Raw genomic sequence first — 20,528 nt, 5'->3', positions numbered from 1 at the left:
AGCGATAAAGTGTTGGCATTGCAAGAAGCGGATTGTCATACAAAAAAAATATGTAAATAGTAGATCGCGTCCTATGTACGCGTATTTTTTTTTCCACAGCCTGTTGCGTGTATGTCGCTGTTACACACGAAAGTGGATATGTGAGTGAATGTTTCGGTTCCTTTTATGTTTACTTTGATCTTTTTCTAATTTGACTACTGGCAAGACTACTTGTTATTCGGGTTATTCCCAAAACGCTTTACTTATGACATATATCTATATATATACGGTAACACTTAACTATACCATACTTAAAACTTTGTGTTGGTTAGTAATATAGTTGTAAAAGCGACACGTACGTTATTGTAATTGTTTTATGAAATTCTAAATCATAAACACTCTTACAAACTATTCGGTGAGTGTATTAAGTGTTTACTTTACAATAAATCGTGCAAAAAATTATAATCATAATCGGAGTATTCTGTGATGAACATTGTGACGAATATACCAGTGTGAGGTATTAACGATCTTTATTCCGCAAGTTATTATTTATAAAATTGTTGGAAACGTGAGAAAAAAACTAGTTTTCAAAATACACTTGTGTAAACTAAATACATTACATAGGTAGTATAGGTATTCTAAACAGAAGAGTTCTAAAGATTGATTTATACTTCATCAAAACTAGGTAGGTATATATGTATTTCAAGTACTGAAAATGATTAGGACAAGAATCTTTACAAAGTACATTTTCAAAAGAGAAATAAAATGCACTGTTTTTATTTTTATTAAAAGTATATTAATGATGAATATATCCTAAATTATTCGGGAAAATTCTGATTTCTGAAATTGGTTGACAATTGACATGTTTATTGATATTTCTCAGATTAAAATCATGTTTTCTTCGTTTCATTCGTGTATTGAACAAATGAAGGGAACATTGCCCATTCAGCCAAATCTTTTCTAACATATGCTTTAGCCATATCTTTTGTATGAAAATGAAATGAAACGTTATTATATTTATCATGGATGTGATGAGATGAACTGAAATAACTTCTCAGTGAATTGGTGGGGATTTACTTTTGTACACTGTTCCACTCTCCATGGTTATTGGTTACCCTATCTTCTTAGTCATAAGGAACATCATGGACGGACATTCTTCTCATATACCAACCTTAGTCTGGAACGCAACTGTTTGGGCCATTTGTTAATGCCGTTATTGGCCAAGAGACGGTTGCCGCTACCAATAGATGTGCTTGTAACAGTATTAACGATGTCATCGGGCTACCTTTATCAGTTAGCCCTTTTCGTCCACGACCGTGCTGCTTATTACTCTAGCAGAAATACTTGTAAGTGAACGTGTGTGACAATGAATTACCTACGTAGACAACGTAGACAGTGGCGTTATACCGTGAGGTGGATAAACTCATGAAGCAGCTGCTTCAGATTTTTCAAGCAGCGGGTAGTTGTTAGTAAAGTCTCGTCGAATTTGGATATACCTCTGATCCCCCAACAATCCCTTGCATCCGAAAAATAATAAGTAACCTTCAATCAGATTCTTATTTTCAGAGCAATGAAAAAAGACGAACGAAAAAGCTTAGAAAAATGTTTTCAAGACATCAATCGCACTTATGTCAGAATAAGAAAGGAAAATAAAATAATGAATAATCAAATTTTATTCAAAGCCCTCAATCAATTAATCAATACTATGAAATCAAAAAATGGCTTATTTCGTAATATGAAACCAAAACTCGAATTTTTAGGCAGCTACTTCGATGGAGTAAGAGTGAAACATCCTTCGGAATATGATATAAATTTGATTCTTACCATACCTATCAACTATTGTAAAGTTAGTCTTGAAGCTGCAGAATCACAAAACGGATATACTTTTGTGATAATGCCATCAGAGTTTCGAAGATTATCAAAAACACCACAGACGACTATGAAAGGGTTTATAAACACTATTTTATGGTGCGATAAAAATCATCGCCTGAGTGTCAAAAGATTCAGGTCGTGGATACAAAGCGTTATAGATATCGCTCTGGGGCATCTTCATGACGTTAACGAATATGGGTTTCAAGAGAACAAGAATGCTTTTCAAATTCAACATAGGCTGTCTGGACCTGCCAATACACTGACGTTAAAAAACAACGATCATGTCATAGATATTGATTTGGTTCCTTCACTTTCATTTATGCTACCTAAGATCCCTAATAATTCCAAAATTGATTTAGACAAAATAAGCGCAACAAAAATTAATCAATACTTTGTAGTACCTAAACCCTCCAATGATGATTACAGCTGGCGATTGGCGTTTCCATTTCAAGAAAGATTTTATATATATAATAAATATAATTTGAAATCAACACTGAAAATTATAAAACTCTTACGTGATACTCAAAATTTAAAAACTTTATCAAGTTATTATATAAAAACTGTATTTTTATGGGAATCTTTTAGAACAGATGAGAATTTTTGGAAGTCGAACGCTTTGGAATTCCTAGTTTTACACATGTTAAAGAGATTGAACGAATGTTTGTTCACAGGCAAAATAGCCAACTTTTGGTGTAAAGAACATAATTTGCTTGAAAACATAAAAAAGGAAACATGTAAGACATGGTTTAATAAATTATCTATTGTAATCAATAACATAGACAGAAATAAATTCGTAAACCCAGAAATAGTGTACATATATTTTACTAAAGAAAATAAAAATAAACAAAAATGCATTCAATGATCCAATTCGTTTCATGTTGTAGAATAATATAATTATTGTAATTGTATCTTTGTTGTGTAATTTGATAATAGAAATGTTGTTTTAATAATAATCTATAAGCACGCAAAAGAAATCTAGCAAAAATCTATATCGCCACAACCCAAAATGGAATATTTCGTTGCACTGTAAGACCAAAAACATTTACTCATTGGAAGATCTTTCCTTTGGAGTAGAAAATGGTTACAAACACTTTCCTTACGTTTGATTTTGAATTATTAAATAAAAATATAATAAAATAAATAAATAAAAATAAATAAATGCGTTTGCTAAGTGCTGTTTTCTCAATTGATATTATGTCTTTCATATTCATAGTTTAAAATATAAATTACGTCCTGGATTGGTGCAGAAAACTCTTCTGTGTTCCGAAAGTGTTTAATTTAAGGACTGCGGGCAGGGTATGTCCGATTATTTTTATACTATTTAGTGATAAATTGTATTATTATAGGTCTATGATTATGTGAAAAATTCTTTTGAAAAATATCTGCATTTTACTCTAAAATAACTACCAACTTTGTATATTGTATTATCTTTGGCGTGTAGAATATTTTGTACTATTCAAATATAAAAAGTTTCAGCAACATATTCAGTGGATTTATTGAGATTTTGCCTAGATGGTATTCGGTTATTCATTTATTGATTTTACCTTTAATACAGCAGGCAGACAGGAACAGAGATACAAACTGCTGATTCAATAGATGATTATTTCATGGTGGTGAAGTGTGTGTGGAGCCTGTACGAGTAGAATAACACCATGCGTATTTTTCCAGCGAAGCATTAGTGCTTTCCGACTATTCGGAATTCGTGTTATATGAATTTTAAACGTAGAAGTCAAGTCCTGAAGTGGGGGATAGCATTTACATTGTTGATGCTTAAAGGTTCTGGCAACAACTTAACACTAAGAAGACCGCAAGCTCGTTAACTCGCCCAAAAAAAAAAACAGCTGTATGAAGGAATATGGAATTAGTTTAGAGCCAATTATCAGAGGCAGCTGTTTTAAATACATTTGATAAAAACTTCCGAGAGTACACTCTTTTCTCTTAGTACATTAGTTTTGGTTCTCTCCAGAGACTACAGTAACATTAAAGTTATCGATTCCTACCGGGCTGTGAAATCGATACGTCGATTAATGGTCGATTTACTACAGTTTTTACACATAACAAAATTGTAAAAACCTACACAATACTACACATTCAATTTCAATATTTGCTTTAGTTCAGTTGTATATGTACTTAATATTAATTATCAACAAATCGTTAGTCATTATTACAATGGGAACCGACGTAAAGTCTGTTTTTATTACAAATAATATTTTAAAGTAACGTCCTTAACATTAATCGATAGTCTGATGATAGAGTTAGTTTTACAGTTATTTTCCGAAATTATCCCATGAGAATATACTGGCAAAAGGAGAATCGTAACAACGAGAAGATATATACAAAGAACTCAAATATGATTCAACAGACACAAGCATCTACTGTAAATTACCACGAGAAACTGTATTTGTGTACATGTATATTAATATGTGCAACTAGTACGCAGAAAAAGAAAAAAGTTGTCCTTTACTATCTATTTAAGCAGGTCTGGTGCGCAACACAATGCATCCTTGCCGGTGGTTGCATTTTCTATATATGAGTCGACTATTATCAAAGCCGGCAATCTGACTTTTGGAGAATTATTGGTAAATCAGAAAAACGAATTATTGACTTTGTATTCCATTGGCAGTCACAAAACTCTTCGGAACGACATCTTAGATAAATAACAGGTTAACTATTAACCTTTATTTAATGCAGGTTTTGAACCGTATTCTTTGAAGGAGACGATTATATTCAAATCAATCTGTATTGACATATCAATAACATTTTTTTGTCCAAATGCAAAGATTGCCACCATATTGCCACCTTTGATAATAGACGACTCATATAAAGGAAGTTGCGAATTTAAACAAAACGTATCACTGAGCAAGTAATCACTACGTTTAAAACGTATTACTTAATAAATGTTCAAGGGTGACTGCCGTGATATAGTAATAACATCGCTTTATACCAAATCCACATCTGTTTCTAAATTTGGGTAATTGCTTTCACAATTTGTTGATTTGAAGGATGGCAATAACCATTAATGTAATTGCGACTTTGACTTCATGTTTCAAGGTGATGGGGTGACATTCATGTCTATGGGTTCTAGTAACCATATTACATCAGATGAGCTGTAAACTCATTCACCCACCAACGCAATAAAAAATTCGATAGCTTTTTGGAAAGAGTTTTGTTTCATTTTCGCATTCTTATGCACTTTCACAGGCTAAACGGTTAAATCGCCAATATTGCAGGTTTAACCTGACGTAACATTATCAAAATAAAAAATCATTAGATTTCCCTTTTCGTGCTCACGCCGAAAAGCTTGTAGTGTCATTCGTTTCATGTAGTACCTACTTAACTTTAACCTAGTATTTTTTTATCACAGCTTTTATTTTTTAATGTTTGTAACACAATGGGGGCTGTCCCGCCATTTTAAATTATCGCCATTTCGTTTCTTGTGTGAGATGGAGAATTAGACAGGAAAGTGAGATAGAAATAAAATATCCTATTGTGATTCTCTCTGTAAATCCTTACAATATAAAATTTAACTTTAACTGTGATATTATATAAGAGGTAAGATTTTAAAATACCTATACAGAGATGCCGTTCATATTAAACAATTCATCGAGGCGTCTGTTCGGTTTGAGTGACTTCAATGGCGTCCCTTACTAAAACTTTTTAGATGGTTCCCTCATCCTTTTCTCACACATCTCTACTCTTCACTAGTGACTAGAGAGTAGACTGTGTTTACTGTTTTCCTGGCAAGTGGCATGTTCAACTTCCAAAAGAACAGAAATTTAGTAAATATGTATTTTATAACTTTCACCTCTAGTTTCAATACATTGAATGATCATAATTTTTATAATCGAAATGTATTCTTATTAAATATCTTTGACTATTTTGTTTCATAAGCCGAGAAAAATAATGAGATAAAAGAATATCATTTTAAAAATGTTTACAAATAACAACGTTCAAGCGGGCACAGTGCCCACTCTACAGTACCAAGAACATCCTCAGAAGTCACAAGGGAAGAACATAGAAAACGTACAACAAAAGAATGCTCATCAATCACAGGCACAACAGGTCATTTATTGTGTTGAATTAGTAAAATAATACAGTAGGTATTTAAAATTATTAAAATATTATAATAATTGAGGACATAACTTTTTTCAGGAATTTCCAACATTTTGTTATACAACAAATGTGAATATGATTGGTAAAATTGGAACTGCGAACACTAGTCAAACAGGGGGTGTGAACATAACGCAACTGACTACAAGCGATGACAAGACATGCTATATAGCACAACCGTTCTCATATAATTATGCACTTGTTAATCAAATGCAAATAGCTCCTAATGGAATACAAAATACAATATCAAACATTAGTTTCAAATGTGATGTTTGTGGACTTATGTTTGGTCATCTAACTTTACTAACAGCTCATAAAAGGATTCATACTCAAGATACAGGTAAAGCTACAAGCTGTACTGAAGTTTTAAAACACTGCAAACATAAATTAAGAGGGTAGATTAGTACAAAGATGAAATGCGGTGTTGTTCATATTTTCAATTGTCAAGTGCAATATATTAAGATATGGTTTTGTGTTGGCAAGCAGAATTAATAACATTACAATAATTTTTACAGATAACAATATTACAGTGGTAGCAACAGCTGGAAATGATGTTACAATGCCTTCACATATACAAATATTGTCATCAGACCCAAATGAACAACAAAATCAACAACATCATGTACAAATACAAGACAGTAAGTCAAGTTTTGCTCTATATTTTTCAATTTTCAAATTCTCTTTTTATTGTTTGGTGTATATTATAAGTTATACACCTCCTTGCGTCGTTTTCCTCATTACTGATGCTTAGAGAAGATCGTATTTGGTCTGACCATCTCGTGGGACTGCGTCCTCTGGGACGTTTGCCATCTACCTTTCCTGTCACCATCAGCTGTTCTAGATTGTGACCCTCATTACGAGCAATATCTCCGAAGAATTCCAGCACCAGAAAGTTATACATATAGTCTTATATAGATAAAAAATCTAAAAGGGTGTACGTTAAATATCAAGGACCCATTAATGTCAGTGATAATGAATGTTTTAGATAGTCTACTGTTTGTAATTATTTTAACTTATAGTGAGCTTTAAGCATTGTAGAAAATATAATTATAAAGTAATCTCTAAAGTACTAAGTTAACTTAGTTACTTAAGAATCTCTTTCCTTCTAAGACTAATAAGAATCTTGTATTTATTGTAGCCAAGCCTTTACTAGACAAAATTCAGAAGTGCATATCATGTGGTGGAACAATACAGAACAATCCAAAAAGAAAGGGGCCCAAGTTAATAAGATGTGAAACCTGTATAGCACAAGACTCTGTTGATCAACATAGACCAAATCAAAGTGAGTACAACTCTGTAAAGTTCTAATGGGTAATTACATAAAAAAAATAGACAAATTATACTACAAACTACTTGTAAAAGTGGTGCTCATTAGAAACTCAGTAGTCAATGAATTTAATTTAATTTATTATGGTCTCGAGGGTTAACATAACTTGTGCTGTTATATTGGTGTGACTGTGCCTTTGTGTGACTCCCATAAGCAGGTACCAATTTGTCTTATGAAATATGTACTTAACTGAATGAAGTAATCGTTGTGTAATAAAAATCAAAACTGAAAAAAATTATAATTTGCTAGGGTGTCTTGTAAGCCTGCTCGGTTAGGTACAATCTGTCTATTTCTGTCGTGAAGTAGAAATAAATGTTTTAGTTTGGAGGGTGGTGCACCATTGTATTGTAAAAACTGAGACTTAGAACTCCTTTCTCAAGGTGGGTGACGACTCTTACGTTACTGATAATCATTTAACACTACATACATGGACCATGAGCTCATCCACCCAGTCAAAGTAAAAAAAAATAGTATCTGGGTTTTTTGAATACCATTAACAAAATTTTAAAGAAATAATCTTTTTATTTGACCTTAGTATTTTTAGTACCTGTATTTTACTATTTCTAAATAAACATTATTTATCAGTGATTCCGGCACAAATTTTCGTTGGAGAAGAGAATGTGAAGTATGAAGTTAGTGGTGTGAACTCTAATGCACCTTCAACAGATCCACTTTCGACCACTCAAACAGCTCAACCTGTGCAACAACAACAACAACAGCAGCAGCAACAGCAGCAAAAACCATGTTAGTTTGCTCGAATTTTACCTTTGAACGTACATGTTATATACATTAACATAGTTTATAGTAGTAATCTTAAAGTATTCGCTTTTTATATTTTATAAATTTAAATGCTCAAATTAAGCCACAGCCTACTTAATGGCTATCAGAATAAATAAATAATTGTTAATATTTAGTTCATTGAAAATGTAAGTGCTGAAAACTTTAAGTTTGTGAAATTATGTTGAAAGCAAATTTAAAAGCTTAACAAAGCTTAAAGGATGCTTTACATAGCTTTCAAAATCGCCGATTATTTGGAAACTAGCTGTTACCTGCGACCTTGTTTCAATTAGTTGTGTAACACTATTAATACCCAATTCGTGAGCATGATAAAAGTATCCAAAGATCTGCAAACACACTGCTCTGGTCATAAATCAGAGCCTATGCTAATAGTAATTTACGTAATTTTTGTAAATATGGTGAATAAAATGTTGCTTCTTTCCTGACTTAAAACGATCCGTAGCATCTTTGCGACGTATAAAAAAAATAAACAAACACACTTTCACATTTAGAATGTTATTGGATTAAGAAAATCCTTCATTTTATGTTTCCTTAACATACAGCTGATCAAAGTTGTAAAAATATATTGTATTGACGAGTTTAACACGGTGATGGCCCACTTAGTGTTAAGTGAGTACTGGAGTCCATAGACAACATGAATACTGTCAGCCACCTTGAGATAATTAAGTAATCGTTAAAATTCAAATGATTAAAAATCATCTTAGCTTTATGGCAGAAATAAACAGAATAGTAAAGTTTAATCAAATTTTAATAACAGATTAGAAATGAGTCGTCTATTATCAAAGGTGGCAATCTGTGCATTTGGACAAAAAAATGTTATTGATATGTCAATACAGATTGATTTGAATATAATCGTCTCCTTCAAAGAATACGGTTCAAAACCTGCATTAAATAAAGGTTAATACTTAACCTGTTATTTATCTAAGATGTCGTTCAGAAGGGTTTTGTGACTGCCAATGGAATACAAAGTCAATAATTCGTTTTTCTGATTTACCAATAATTGTCCAAAAGTCACATTGCCGGCTTTGATAATAGTCGACTCAAATAAAGGAAAGTATGAACTGCATATTAAGTAATAAAAAAATTATTACAGTGCCTGGTCACCATCCTGTGAAAAAAAGAAATTTGTCTTCTGTAACAAAATGTCAGAATTGCAATGGTTCTGGTATTATATTTGTCGGCGGAAACAAAAATAAGTTGAATCAGCCAAGTGCAGATAAACCTTTCCATTGTAACATTTGTGGGGGCTCATTTTCGAGATATTCTTCATTGTGGTCCCACAAGAAATTACATTCTGGTGAAAAGAATTTTAAATGCGGTATTTGTGGCATAGCTTTCGCAAAAGCTGTTTACCTTAAAAACCATTCAAGAATACACACTGGAGAGAAACCTTACCGGTAAGGAACATTTATTTTTTCATGATACCTAATGACTTGCTTGCAATATTTGGATTGGATTCCATTATGTTCAGAGTACAGCTAATGCTTCATTTATGGAAACATTTTAGGCCTGTACATTCTGTATAGTGATATCACATTAAATTTTGTTATATTAAGATGACGTCGTGGCCTAAAGGTTAAGACGTCCGATGCATTCGTATCTAGCGATGCAACGGTGTTCAAATCCTGCAGGCGGGTATCAATTTTACTAATGAAATACGTACTTAACAAATGTTCGCGATTGACTTCCACGGTGAAGAAATAACATCGTGTAATAAAAATCAAACCAACAAAATTGTAATTTTCGTAATTACTGGTGGTAGGACCTCTTGTGAGTCCGCACGGGTAAGTACCACCGCCCTGCCTATTTTTCTGCCGTGAAGCAGTAATGCGTTTCCGTTTGAAGGGTGGAGCAGCCGTTGTAACTATACTGAGACCTTAGAACTTATATCTCAAGATGGGTGGCGCATTTACGTTGTAGATGCCTATGGGCTCCAGTAACCACTTAACACCAGGCGGGCTGTGAGCTAGTCCACCTATATAAGAAATATAAAATAAAAACAAAATTTTCGAAGCACCTGGTGGCAACAAATTCCACCTGCTATGTTTTCCTAGAAGTAATTTAATTTAGTAATACAATAAAATAAAAAAAATCGATTTGAAAGTGGTAGGCAGATACTTCTTTCTCTGTAGCGTTGGCACTGCTAATACCTATGAGTTTCCCTACTTTAATTAGTTGGTCTAGACTAGCATCGTGTCATCAATTATTTAACTTTTTTAGATATATACTGCTTAAGTACTGTATTGCCAATTTAAGTTTTAAATTCTAATGGTCTCTATAATAATACCCAATGCTAATAATACTGTCTTCAAGTATAATAGTATTTTTATAGCGTTTGAAGACATAAAAACTTACAATCGACTAGATGGTAATAGTTACCGTCGCTCAAGGACAAAGGCAGATGCACAGGCAGACTGAAATCTAGTGCTGAGTGTTCTATACATATCTATATTGTGTAATTCTTATAGCATTTAGTAAACATAAAAGAAACTCATTACATTGTAAGATAGTCTGAATACTTAAAATTGTGATCTGTCTTCTTAATGACAGATATCTGCTTGTGATCAAAAAGAGACGATGTGATAATATCAAATACCACAAATAAAAAAAAGGAATAAAACAGAAAACCTTCCTTACAGAGTTTTCAATTTCTATGTGATTGAAACTATTTATATTGGACAATTAATGTTATTTTTCATTACTCAATTGGCAAAAAACTGAATTAAAAGTTGCATTACATTGCCACAAAATCATCTATATCTCATCATCTATATCTCATCTATCTATAATCATCATCATTCAAGTTATTTTGTTAGACATGTAACGAATCACACTCGGTTATAATGGCCATTGCTGCATCTTACTAGAGTGACATAAAGTTCTATTTTTAGGTGTAAAACTTGTGGAATGCAGTTTTCACAATCTCCTCATCTAAAAAACCATGAAAGAACACATTCTGGTGAAAAACCCTATGTTTGTGAGGTAAGAATTTATTTTCTTATTTATAATATAGTAGCCTAAAAGCATTAGGTCTTCTTAGGGGTAATGTAAATCTTTTCAAACTATCTACACCAGTGGTCGGGTAACCTTGTCAACCAAGAGAGCCAAATATAGATAGATGTAATTGAAATTTATACAAAGAACCTTTCTTTTTAACATAATATATTTTTATAGTCTTGTGTTTCAAAAACGCTTACTCGTCTTTTACAAGGCAAGATAATAAGGAAAATTCCGTGCCTGAACTAAACTTTCCGCGGGAGAGCCGTAGCTGAGGAGTCAAAGAGCCGCATGCGACTCGCGAGTCGCCAGCTGTGGACCTCTGATTCGTACCTTTAAACATATAAGTACTAGGACTTTAAACATATAGGTCTACATACATAGTGATAAGTAATAAGTTCTATTATAGAAATGGAAACAAGTGTATTGATGAGAGAACAAATTTATTAAAACTTAAATTATAACAAAAATACGTTTTTGTTTTTGTTGTTTATTTAAGTGAACGAGCTCGCAACCCACTTGGTATTATGTAGTCACTGGAGCTCATTTTTATGAAATAAAAAAAACACTACACATATAATTTACAATCTGACCAGACTTCCCTTATTACATTGATAAGACAATCTAAACCACATTTTTTTGAAAACCACACGAAAGCTATACGTAACATTTAAATCAAATATTTAAACATTTAAAAAAGGTAGAACTGATGAATCTGTACACTTAAAATATTACGTGTAATAAATTCCATTGTATTTATCGTTTACCCAAACTAGATTTGTTAAAAAACTCAAGTTCACCAGGGTGTGGAGCCAGGTTTTTGACTTCTGGACCAGGTTCTTGACTGGAGAGTAAGCCGTGAGTTGATCAAGCATCAACAAAACCCATGGACATCACAAGGTCCAAAAGTATTTGTCACTAAACTAAACTGCGTCTTTTAGGTCTAATGGAGTTATTAATTCTGAAACAATTACTTTTTGCACAGGTTTGCGACAAAGGCTTTGCGCGACACGCAACGCTCTGGAACCATCGACGCATACATACTGGAGAGAAACCATACAAGTGAGCTAACTGTAATGCGTTCTTAGATCCAATTTTAACCAATGCCGACAAGCAGAACTGCAACAAGATTATATCACTTTGTTTTGCTTTCCAATTATTATATACATATATAAAATTACAAAACTATATGCGAGTTCACATTGTTAATTCCAATTGTATCAATTGGTTCTGAAGAGAATAAGAATCACTATTAAGATTTAAAAAACAATAATCACAAAGCTTTTAGTATTTAAAATTAAATGAAATGTAATAATTTTAAATAAGAAATAATAGCCTTAGACAAAAAAATGTACCTAATTAGGCTAATCATATTGGAAAGGTGCGACCTTTGCTCTTATAGAATCAGTCATTTTTTTTCCTAGCATATATTTCTTCTATCTATCATATTATGTTCTTCTATTTCTCAGCCCACGGATGTTCACTGCTGTATATTAGCTTCACTAATAAACATCATCATCTAATGAACATCCGTGGCCATGTGCAATGAGATTAGCCTAATTTAATTTTTCTTTTTGTCTCAAGAATGTTATTAAGATAGTTAAAATTTATCCATAATAAGAGAAAATGGCATATTTATTTTTAGATGTGAAACTTGCGGATCAGCATTCAGCCAAGCTGCTCACTTAAAGAATCACGCGAAAGTACATTCAGGAGAGAAACCCTTCAAATGTGATATTTGTACGGCAGCCTTTGCGGATCGGTTTGCCTTGAAGAGACATAGAGGAATACATGATAAATACGGTAAAATAATAATCTTAATGAATTGAAAAGCAGTAAGCATTTTTAAAGCGCAAGATAATTCCCGACTTGATCATATTTTGAATAGTTCTTTAAGCAATATGGGGTGTTCCTATTTATATTGTTTGTACATATTTGTAACTTGAAATCTTTGGAGGAGTTACTTTATATCAATATAATTTGTTATAGGAACGTCATCATTATCCTGCCCTTCTCCCAGTCACCTGGGGTCGGCGCAACATGTTTTCTCCTTCCATACTCTTCTATCATATACCATTTCTTCGCTCACTCCCCTCTTACCCATATCGTCTCACACAATCCATTCATTTCTTCTTAGGTCTACCTCTTCCTCTATATCCTTCCACATTCATAGTTAACACTCTTACCAACCTCATTTTCATTTCGTAGGAACATATGTGCTGTAAATTGATTTATACTGAAACTGATTTTCATATTTTATGTTCAGGTCAAACTGCGCCTTTACCTTCGAGTATACATTTAGATCGGCAACAAAATCAAACTCTTCAGCCATCTCAGCAATCCAACAACGAACAAAGCACAACACAAACCAGTGTTGAAGTAGTCGTGACGCCACAGGGAACGACAACTGTCAGCATAGGGAATTGAAATGTAAAGTAATATAATGACTGAGTAATTAATTTCACACAAGTTTTACGACTGAAAATATTTGAAAAATATACCCCACCCACATAACAACAACGTACATCATGGAACTGCTTTAAGATATTGACAGTTTGACACAGGAAATTTTAAAGTTGTTAAACGGTGAGACCTTAATGTCTGCATTTAATTCAATACAAATCAACTTATACTATGAGTTTTCAGTTTAGTAACTGAGTGAGTGTTTATTAGCAATAATTTGCAGTTAACACAGTACTCCATTTAGTTTTTCTTAAACATTTACTTCGAAATGTTGATCGAATTAAATTTATAAAATTTAGAGAGAAAGAGAGGGAGAGAAAGTATTCTATATTGTACACCAACAAAAAAAAACAATAAGAGACATTAAATACAAAAAAAATACAATTGGCCAAAATTTAATTCATTTATTAAAACTACTTCACTCCGCAATCATCGTTTACAGAATATGGTCCTAGGAGTTTAATCACTCAAACTGAAGATTTAGATTCATTTTATGTACCTAGGTAAAAAATTACATTTTTTGGTAAAGGCTAAAAACTTGAACTGTTTTTAAAATTTGTTTATTAGTAACATAAGTCAATTACGACTAAACAAAAAAAAATAGTCGACGATAAACTGATATGAAATGAAATGTTTTATTGGCTATATTTAAGTAGATGTGACCAAAAAGTTTGGTAAGCCTTTAATATAAATAAATCACTACTATCATGTGCTATTTGACGCTATTTGAAAAAGAATTAATACTAAAAAAATTCGACCACATTTCTGAAGTTTATGTTTTATTAGTAAAAAATATTAAACAGTGGTGGTTCTATAAACACGTTTATTGCGGGACAATTTTTGTAAGACTTTCAGCCAGTGCGTATGAGATCTTTTCGAGGCAAGTTTTTTTTTATTGCTTAGATATGTAGACGAGCACACAGCCCACCTGGTGTTAAGTGGTTACTGGAGCCCATAGACATCTACAACGTAAATGTCCCACCCACCTTGAGATATAAATTCTAAGGTCTCAGTATAGTTACAACGGCTACCCCACCCTTCAAACCGAAACGCATTACGGCTTCACGGCAGAAACAAGCGGGGTGGTGGTACCTACCCGTGCGGACTAGACTAAGAGGTCCTACCACCAGTAACAAGATTGGATATCTTTACTCATGCCCATAGAAATCTGGACATAGTCGCCTCCCGTTTCGAGTGAAAGAACACGTGTATGACTGCTCCATCAGAGGACAGCTGCGTATGGGGCTCTTTAAATCACATGACACATTCAACGTGTTGAAACACTAAATGGATTCATAATAGAATAATTTTATTGTGTTACTTCACCTTTATGTAAGGGATGGCCAAGAAACCTTTGCAATTTAATAAACACTTTTTTGTTTGGCTAAAGATAATTAAAGCAATATTATAAGTAGTGCCTTGGATCCAACGTTAAATAAATTATCATTCGTCGAATTACATTGTGTACATTCGAACTTCATCAAAGTTCCCTCTCGGGTAGACTCAGTCACAAAACTGAAGACTTCATTTTTCTTTTCAGCTAAAATGTAAGTTACACGAATTACGAAATGTTTTATATCCGCCCATTTAAATAAGCCTGCTGAATTTGATCATGTACTAATGTAGCCTTTTAATATTTCAAGGCGATTAAACATTAAAATATTAAGGATCAGTTACTTTTGTTTAGATTTAAATCAAGGCTTTAATAACGAAGTGGACTGAATGTTATCATTGAAAACTGATAGTGTTTCTGTACAAATTTGTTTTCTGTAAGTGTCCCTTGTAAATAAAAAAAAAGATTAAGGTACCCATAGAAATATACAGATGTGATTTATTATAGCATATCCATAACTGAAAGGTTCTCTAGGAGTGTGTTGCACTTGTCATGTTAGTAGACAGTAGGTAAAAAAGCAATAATTAATAATTATGTAATATGAGATGTGATAAGTGCAACTCATTTCATTTTTGTATAACATCAGAATGATGTTTTCTGTTAAGTTAGGGTTTATAATAATGTAATAATAAAAATATAGTAAAATTGTCTAGAAATAACGCTTTTCATTTCATTAAGATATCCTTACAACCGTTACGTATCTTGCTGCACAAAAAGTCGCATAACTAAAAATCAGATACATAAATACTTGCCAGCCATAAAGCGATAATTTCCCTTTTACACTTCTGACTATGAGAGACAGTAAATTTTTAGAACGAAATTGATCTCATTCAGTGCTTTAATGTAGCATATTCATTGATATATGAAATAACTAGCCGTACTCTCCCGCTTCGCTGGGTATTTAAAATTAACATTATTATTTATTGTCATTAATAATAGGGAGTCCAACACTCGTATAAATATTAGCCTATCCATTAAGTACATGTATTTTCTACATAGATATCAAGCTTCAAGTCAATCGGTTGCATGGTTCAGTAGTTATAACAGAACATCCGTAAAAACCACTAGATTTATATATTACCATAGGTAATTATTAATTTTTAAATTTGAATCCATCAAGACTAATTTGAATTTTCTGGTAGGTATAGGCTTAAGAAATCTTTGAAACAAACTGAAAATAAAATTCCAAGTTTAAATGATAATAAAATTACAGTGGACATCTCTGTTCATATTATATTTTTTACTATTGAAGTGTGTTTTTAAGGATCTACCGCAAATGAAAAACCTTGCAATGGATTAGGCTAAAATTCTTGTAGAGATGCAGATAACTTTTTGGCTATAAATTCTTTCATAAGTTTTTCACTATTAACTTTTTGTTAAAAAACTAATTAGATTATATGTTTTAAAATGGAAAGTCACAAATAATATTATTTTTTTGTTTAAAGATAGATGTACCTACTACTTCCCTGCACTTTATCAAAATTTCAAGTATAAGTATTAAAGGAGGAAAGTGTAGATGAACCAGCCTTGTTTCATGAATATAGATTTTAAAGGTACATTAGCAATTTAAAGATTTGTCCATGATTTTTTTTAATTTAGAAAATTAAGAAAAAAATGGCAATAGTTATAATTCTTGAATAAGGTAATGACATAATAATAATCAGACAAATGTATGAAAATGTCTCATTTAATCACAGAATGTTTAACATAAATTATGAGAACAAGACAAAATATACAGATTAAAATAAATTTACTCATAAACCCAGTTTTCATTTGCAGGTGTCCAGCCCACTACTTCTTTGTCCGTAAACCAGAGGCCTATTTCCTTTTTAGCAGATTCAACGCTGTCCGAACCATGGATGATGTTACGCCCAACTTGAATACAGAGATCACCGCGGATAGTGCCGGGCTGCGAGTCAGCTGGGTTAGTTGCGCCAAGCATTTGACGGCCAGTCTTCACAACATTAAGGCCCTCCCATACCATAGGGACCACAGGTCCTGAACTCATGTACTTTACTAGACCAGGGAAGAAAGGCCGGGATGCCAAATCGCTGTAGTGTTGCTGGAGAAGTTCTTCTGATGGCCATACGAATTTCAAACCGACTAGTTTGAAGCCTTTCTTTTCGAAACGTTCAATAATGGTGCCCACAAGACCACGTTGTACACCATCGGGCTTAACCATAATAAAAGTACGCTCACGTTGTTCCGCCATCATGAAATATTACTAACGTGCTCAATTAACTACACGTGCACTACAGCCGGCAATGATTTAAAAAGTGGCAGGTGGCAGCTGGCAGCTACAGACTATAGACTAGGTATTAGGGATAAGGCGTATTTATCAGAACAGTTAAACGGAACAGGTTCGTCTATGAAAAAACTCGGATCTGCTGTCTATAGACCGAAACAACAGTTCCATAATATTCTATATGTTGCGTTGTTTCGCTCCACTGCAAACAGTTTGGAACAAGCTCTTTCCCCTTTTCACGTACAGAAATAGAAAAAGATAGCACACATATATATATAATATATTAAATGTTTTAATATAAGTGCATTTTGGCAAAACTAGTTTCACATATCATTAATATTAAAAACATCAAATTGTCAATCCTAAGCTTGAGAAAGCATGAAGGATTGTTTTCATTTAAAAAAAATTATTAAAACAATTTTTATGTATGACTTGCGTTATGTGGAACATATTCTACTTAAAACATTATTAAGCCTGTTGCAACACAACAGGCTGTTATTTTGGAATAGGCTACTGGGAGCTCTTTCACTGGAACATATCTCGAATTTAATTTTTACTAGGTATGTATTGAGGCTGCTAAAATATGTGGCAACAGACATAGACAAAATTACTCTTTGGGTAGAACTAAAATGGTCCGTCCGTTCAGTCATCAGAAATATAATAAGTGTATAATTTTATTTCTTACTGTAAATAATATACAATTATAAGTACACATGTATATAATTAATATTCTATTTGATTTAATTTATTAATTACTGTTCTTTTCCTTAGCGTAGTATTTTGTATTAGAGATAGTTTTTTATCCTGCTGATCCTATCCTTTATCCGATGTTTTTTTATTTATTTATTGCTTAGATGTGTGGACGAGCTCACAGCCCACCTGGTGTTAAGTGGTTACTGGAGCCCATCGACATCTACAACGTAAATGCGCCACACACCTTGAGATATAGTTCTATGGTCTCAGTATAGTCACAACGGCTGCCCCACCCTTCAAACCGAAACGCATTACTGCTTCCCGGCAGAAATAGGCGGGGCGGTGGTACCTACCCGTGCGGACTCACAAGAGGTCCTACCACCAGTAATTACGCAAATTATAATTTTGCGGGTTTGATTTTTATTGCACGGTGTTATTCCTTCATCGTGGAAGTCAATCGTGAACATTTGTTGAGTACGTATTTCATTAGAAAAATTGGTACCCGCCTGCGGGATTCGAACACCGGTGCATCGCTACATACGAATGCACCGGACGTCTTATCCTTTAGGCCACGACGACTTCAAATCAATTCTCAAGTCAATTTCGTCCGATGTAAAATTCTTTTCCTGTACTACTATGTTTCCTTACCTTTGTCTGTGGCAATACGCACAGTGTGATGCCATAAAAAATATATATATGTGTATAATCTATGGTCATCAGTCTACATCGGTCACCAGGGGACTTTTTGGCGGGAACGCGAGGAGTGAAGTTGTGTGATTTGTTTTATTTTGTCAATTTAGTGTTTCTTCGGGTTTAAATGTGTAATAATGGTGGTTTATTAACTGTTTAATATCTGTAAAAGTGCACAAATGTGGGAAAATGAAACAAAGCCACTGGACGTAGCTTCTCGGGATCCTCCAAAAAGTCCAGTGAAATTTTTTTAGTAAATGACCACCATTTTACTGAGATTATATTTCATCCCATTTCATTTCAATTCATTTCATGCCAGTTGATTAATGTCTCAAATTAATCATCTTCATTTCATTTCACTCCACAATATCATTTTTCATAAAAATATGAATATAAATTAAAATAAGACATGACTTAAAGGACTCAGTTACCAGGTCATAAAATCCCTTAAAAAAAATCACTCACCAGGGGACTTTTTGGCGGGAACGCGAGGAGTGAAGTTGTGTGATTTGTTTTATTTTGTCTATTTAGTGTTTCTTCGGGTTTAAATGTGTAATAATGGTGGTTTATTAACTGTTTAATATCTGTGAAAGTGCACAAATGTGGGAAAATGAAACAAAGCCGCTGGACGTAACTTCTCGGGATCCTCCAAAAAGTCAATTGAAAAAGTCTCAGTAAATGACCACCATTTTACTGTGATTATACTTCATCCCATATCATCTCATTTCATTTCGTTTAGTTTTCATTTCATTTCATGCTATGTTTCATAATAATCAAATTCATTTCATTTCATAATATCATATTTCATATAAAAAGTTAATATTAAAATTAAAATAAGACTTGACCTAAAGGTCTTAGTTACCAGGTCATAAAATCTCTTTAAAAAATCTGTAACCAGACTGACAGTACTGACACACAATTTTTAGGGGGAATTTTTAATTGCTGCTCTGTTTAAAATTCATGCAAACTAAATCTCCCAACTAATAATATAATCCACTGCATATCAGATAAATGACTGCGTAACAAATTAAATACTTGATTACCTAAACATATTTTATTAAAACACGTATAAAATTAACCAAAATCAGATGACCTTTTTTTATCTAGTTTACAACGAAAATCTAGCTGAAATCACTAATATACTGATTTTAAGACAAAATTACTCCCCGCATAACAAAAATACTGATTTGCACACTAAATTAACCATCTTACAACGGAATTTCTAAAATCATTTTCTAAAACTGTATATCAAATAATGTATGTTTACATTATCAAATTACATTCCACGAATTTACTACTTATATATCTGAAATCCCCATCACCCAACTTAATTTCTTTTTGTTCTTCTGAACTTCTTTCGTTTTTTTGAACTTCTGAACGAATACAAGATTTCTAGATGTTGGTTGAAACTCTTCGCAACAGCGTTTTCTCCCAAACTCCCTACAACCATTGCATTTTTTCCAAATGCATTTAAAGAAGTATTTGGTGAAGAATTTACTGAAAAAATGTGCTGGGCCCATGCAAAAAAAATAATTATGACCAATGTAGAAAAATTTGTAAGCAAAAAAAAGAAGAATTTATGACTGCAATCGGCCCGGCTCCGATCCGGTGCAGTAACTCACAAAGCAACCATGCCTAGTGAGCACCTGCATGAGCTGGATAATGAGTCCTCTGTCACGATTCACCCAGTCCACAAGGACCGGGCGAATCGCCTCACCAGCCGAAAGATCGGCCAGCCGCCTGAACCATGACTCCGATACGGACCGCCAAGATTGGGCACTCTGCGCTCTGACCACACTGGGGCTGGGACGAAGGCCCCGGACACGAAGGTCAACCCGCCACTGATAGTCAGCGGCGAGTGCCTCCCCCAAGACCAAAGGCGGCGTCCCAGCTAGTACACACGCCGCCTCGAAAGAGATGGTTCGATAACCACGAATGACCCTGACCGCGACGAGTCGTTG

At 33.4% G+C, this 20,528-nt stretch overlaps 3 protein-coding genes across 14 annotated transcripts; 2 read left to right on the top strand and 1 right to left on the bottom strand.

Moving 5' to 3' along the window:
- Positions 1-92: 92 nt before the first annotated feature.
- On the top strand, positions 93-3,230 carry LOC114247162 (cyclic GMP-AMP synthase-like receptor). Of its 5 annotated transcripts, none has more exons than XM_028180033.2 (2): positions 93-140; positions 1,546-3,230. In XM_028180033.2, exons 1-2 carry the CDS (start codon positions 112-114, stop codon positions 2,711-2,713), a joined length of 1,197 nt encoding a protein of 398 aa, XP_028035834.2. In that variant the 5' UTR covers positions 93-111; the 3' UTR covers positions 2,714-3,230. The 5 variants fall into 5 exon arrangements, with proteins under 5 accessions (XP_028035834.2, XP_089588843.1, XP_089588842.1 ...); XM_089732717.1 differs by lacking the exon at positions 93-140 and adding an exon at positions 275-394; XM_089732716.1 differs by lacking the exon at positions 93-140 and adding an exon at positions 286-496.
- Positions 3,231-5,291: 2,061 nt separating this feature from the next.
- On the top strand, positions 5,292-15,595 carry LOC114242984 (transcription factor Clamp). Of its 8 annotated transcripts, none has more exons than XR_016324154.1 (12): positions 5,292-5,403; positions 5,743-5,913; positions 6,004-6,301; positions 6,477-6,599; positions 7,100-7,243; positions 7,874-8,032; positions 9,180-9,483; positions 10,978-11,068; positions 12,069-12,145; positions 12,729-12,886; positions 13,350-13,669; positions 14,711-15,595. XR_016324154.1 is itself a non-coding variant. In XM_089732714.1 (12 exons), exons 2-11 carry the CDS (start codon positions 5,782-5,784, stop codon positions 13,508-13,510), a joined length of 1,566 nt encoding a protein of 521 aa, XP_089588840.1. In that variant the 5' UTR covers positions 5,292-5,403; positions 5,743-5,781; the 3' UTR covers positions 13,511-13,513; positions 14,711-15,595. The 8 variants fall into 8 exon arrangements, 7 of the variants coding, with proteins under 7 accessions (XP_089588840.1, XP_089588837.1, XP_028030135.2 ...); XM_089732714.1 differs by having other exon boundaries at positions 7,955-8,032; positions 13,350-13,513; XM_089732711.1 differs by having other exon boundaries at positions 13,350-13,513.
- Positions 15,596-16,608: 1,013 nt separating this feature from the next.
- On the bottom strand, positions 16,609-17,224 carry awd (nucleoside diphosphate kinase). Its single transcript, XM_028174255.2, has one exon. It carries the CDS (start codon positions 17,152-17,154, stop codon positions 16,690-16,692), a length of 465 nt encoding a protein of 154 aa, XP_028030056.1. The 5' UTR covers positions 17,155-17,224; the 3' UTR covers positions 16,609-16,689.
- Positions 17,225-20,528: the final 3,304 nt, after the last annotated feature.

Source organism: Bombyx mandarina, chromosome 15, assembly GCF_030267445.1.
Source record: "Bombyx mandarina strain Sakado chromosome 15, ASM3026744v2".
NCBI lineage: Eukaryota > Metazoa > Arthropoda > Insecta > Lepidoptera > Bombycidae > Bombyx > Bombyx mandarina.
The sequence above is the reverse complement of the archived record's forward strand: the minus strand, read 5'-3'. Positions and strand labels throughout refer to the sequence as shown.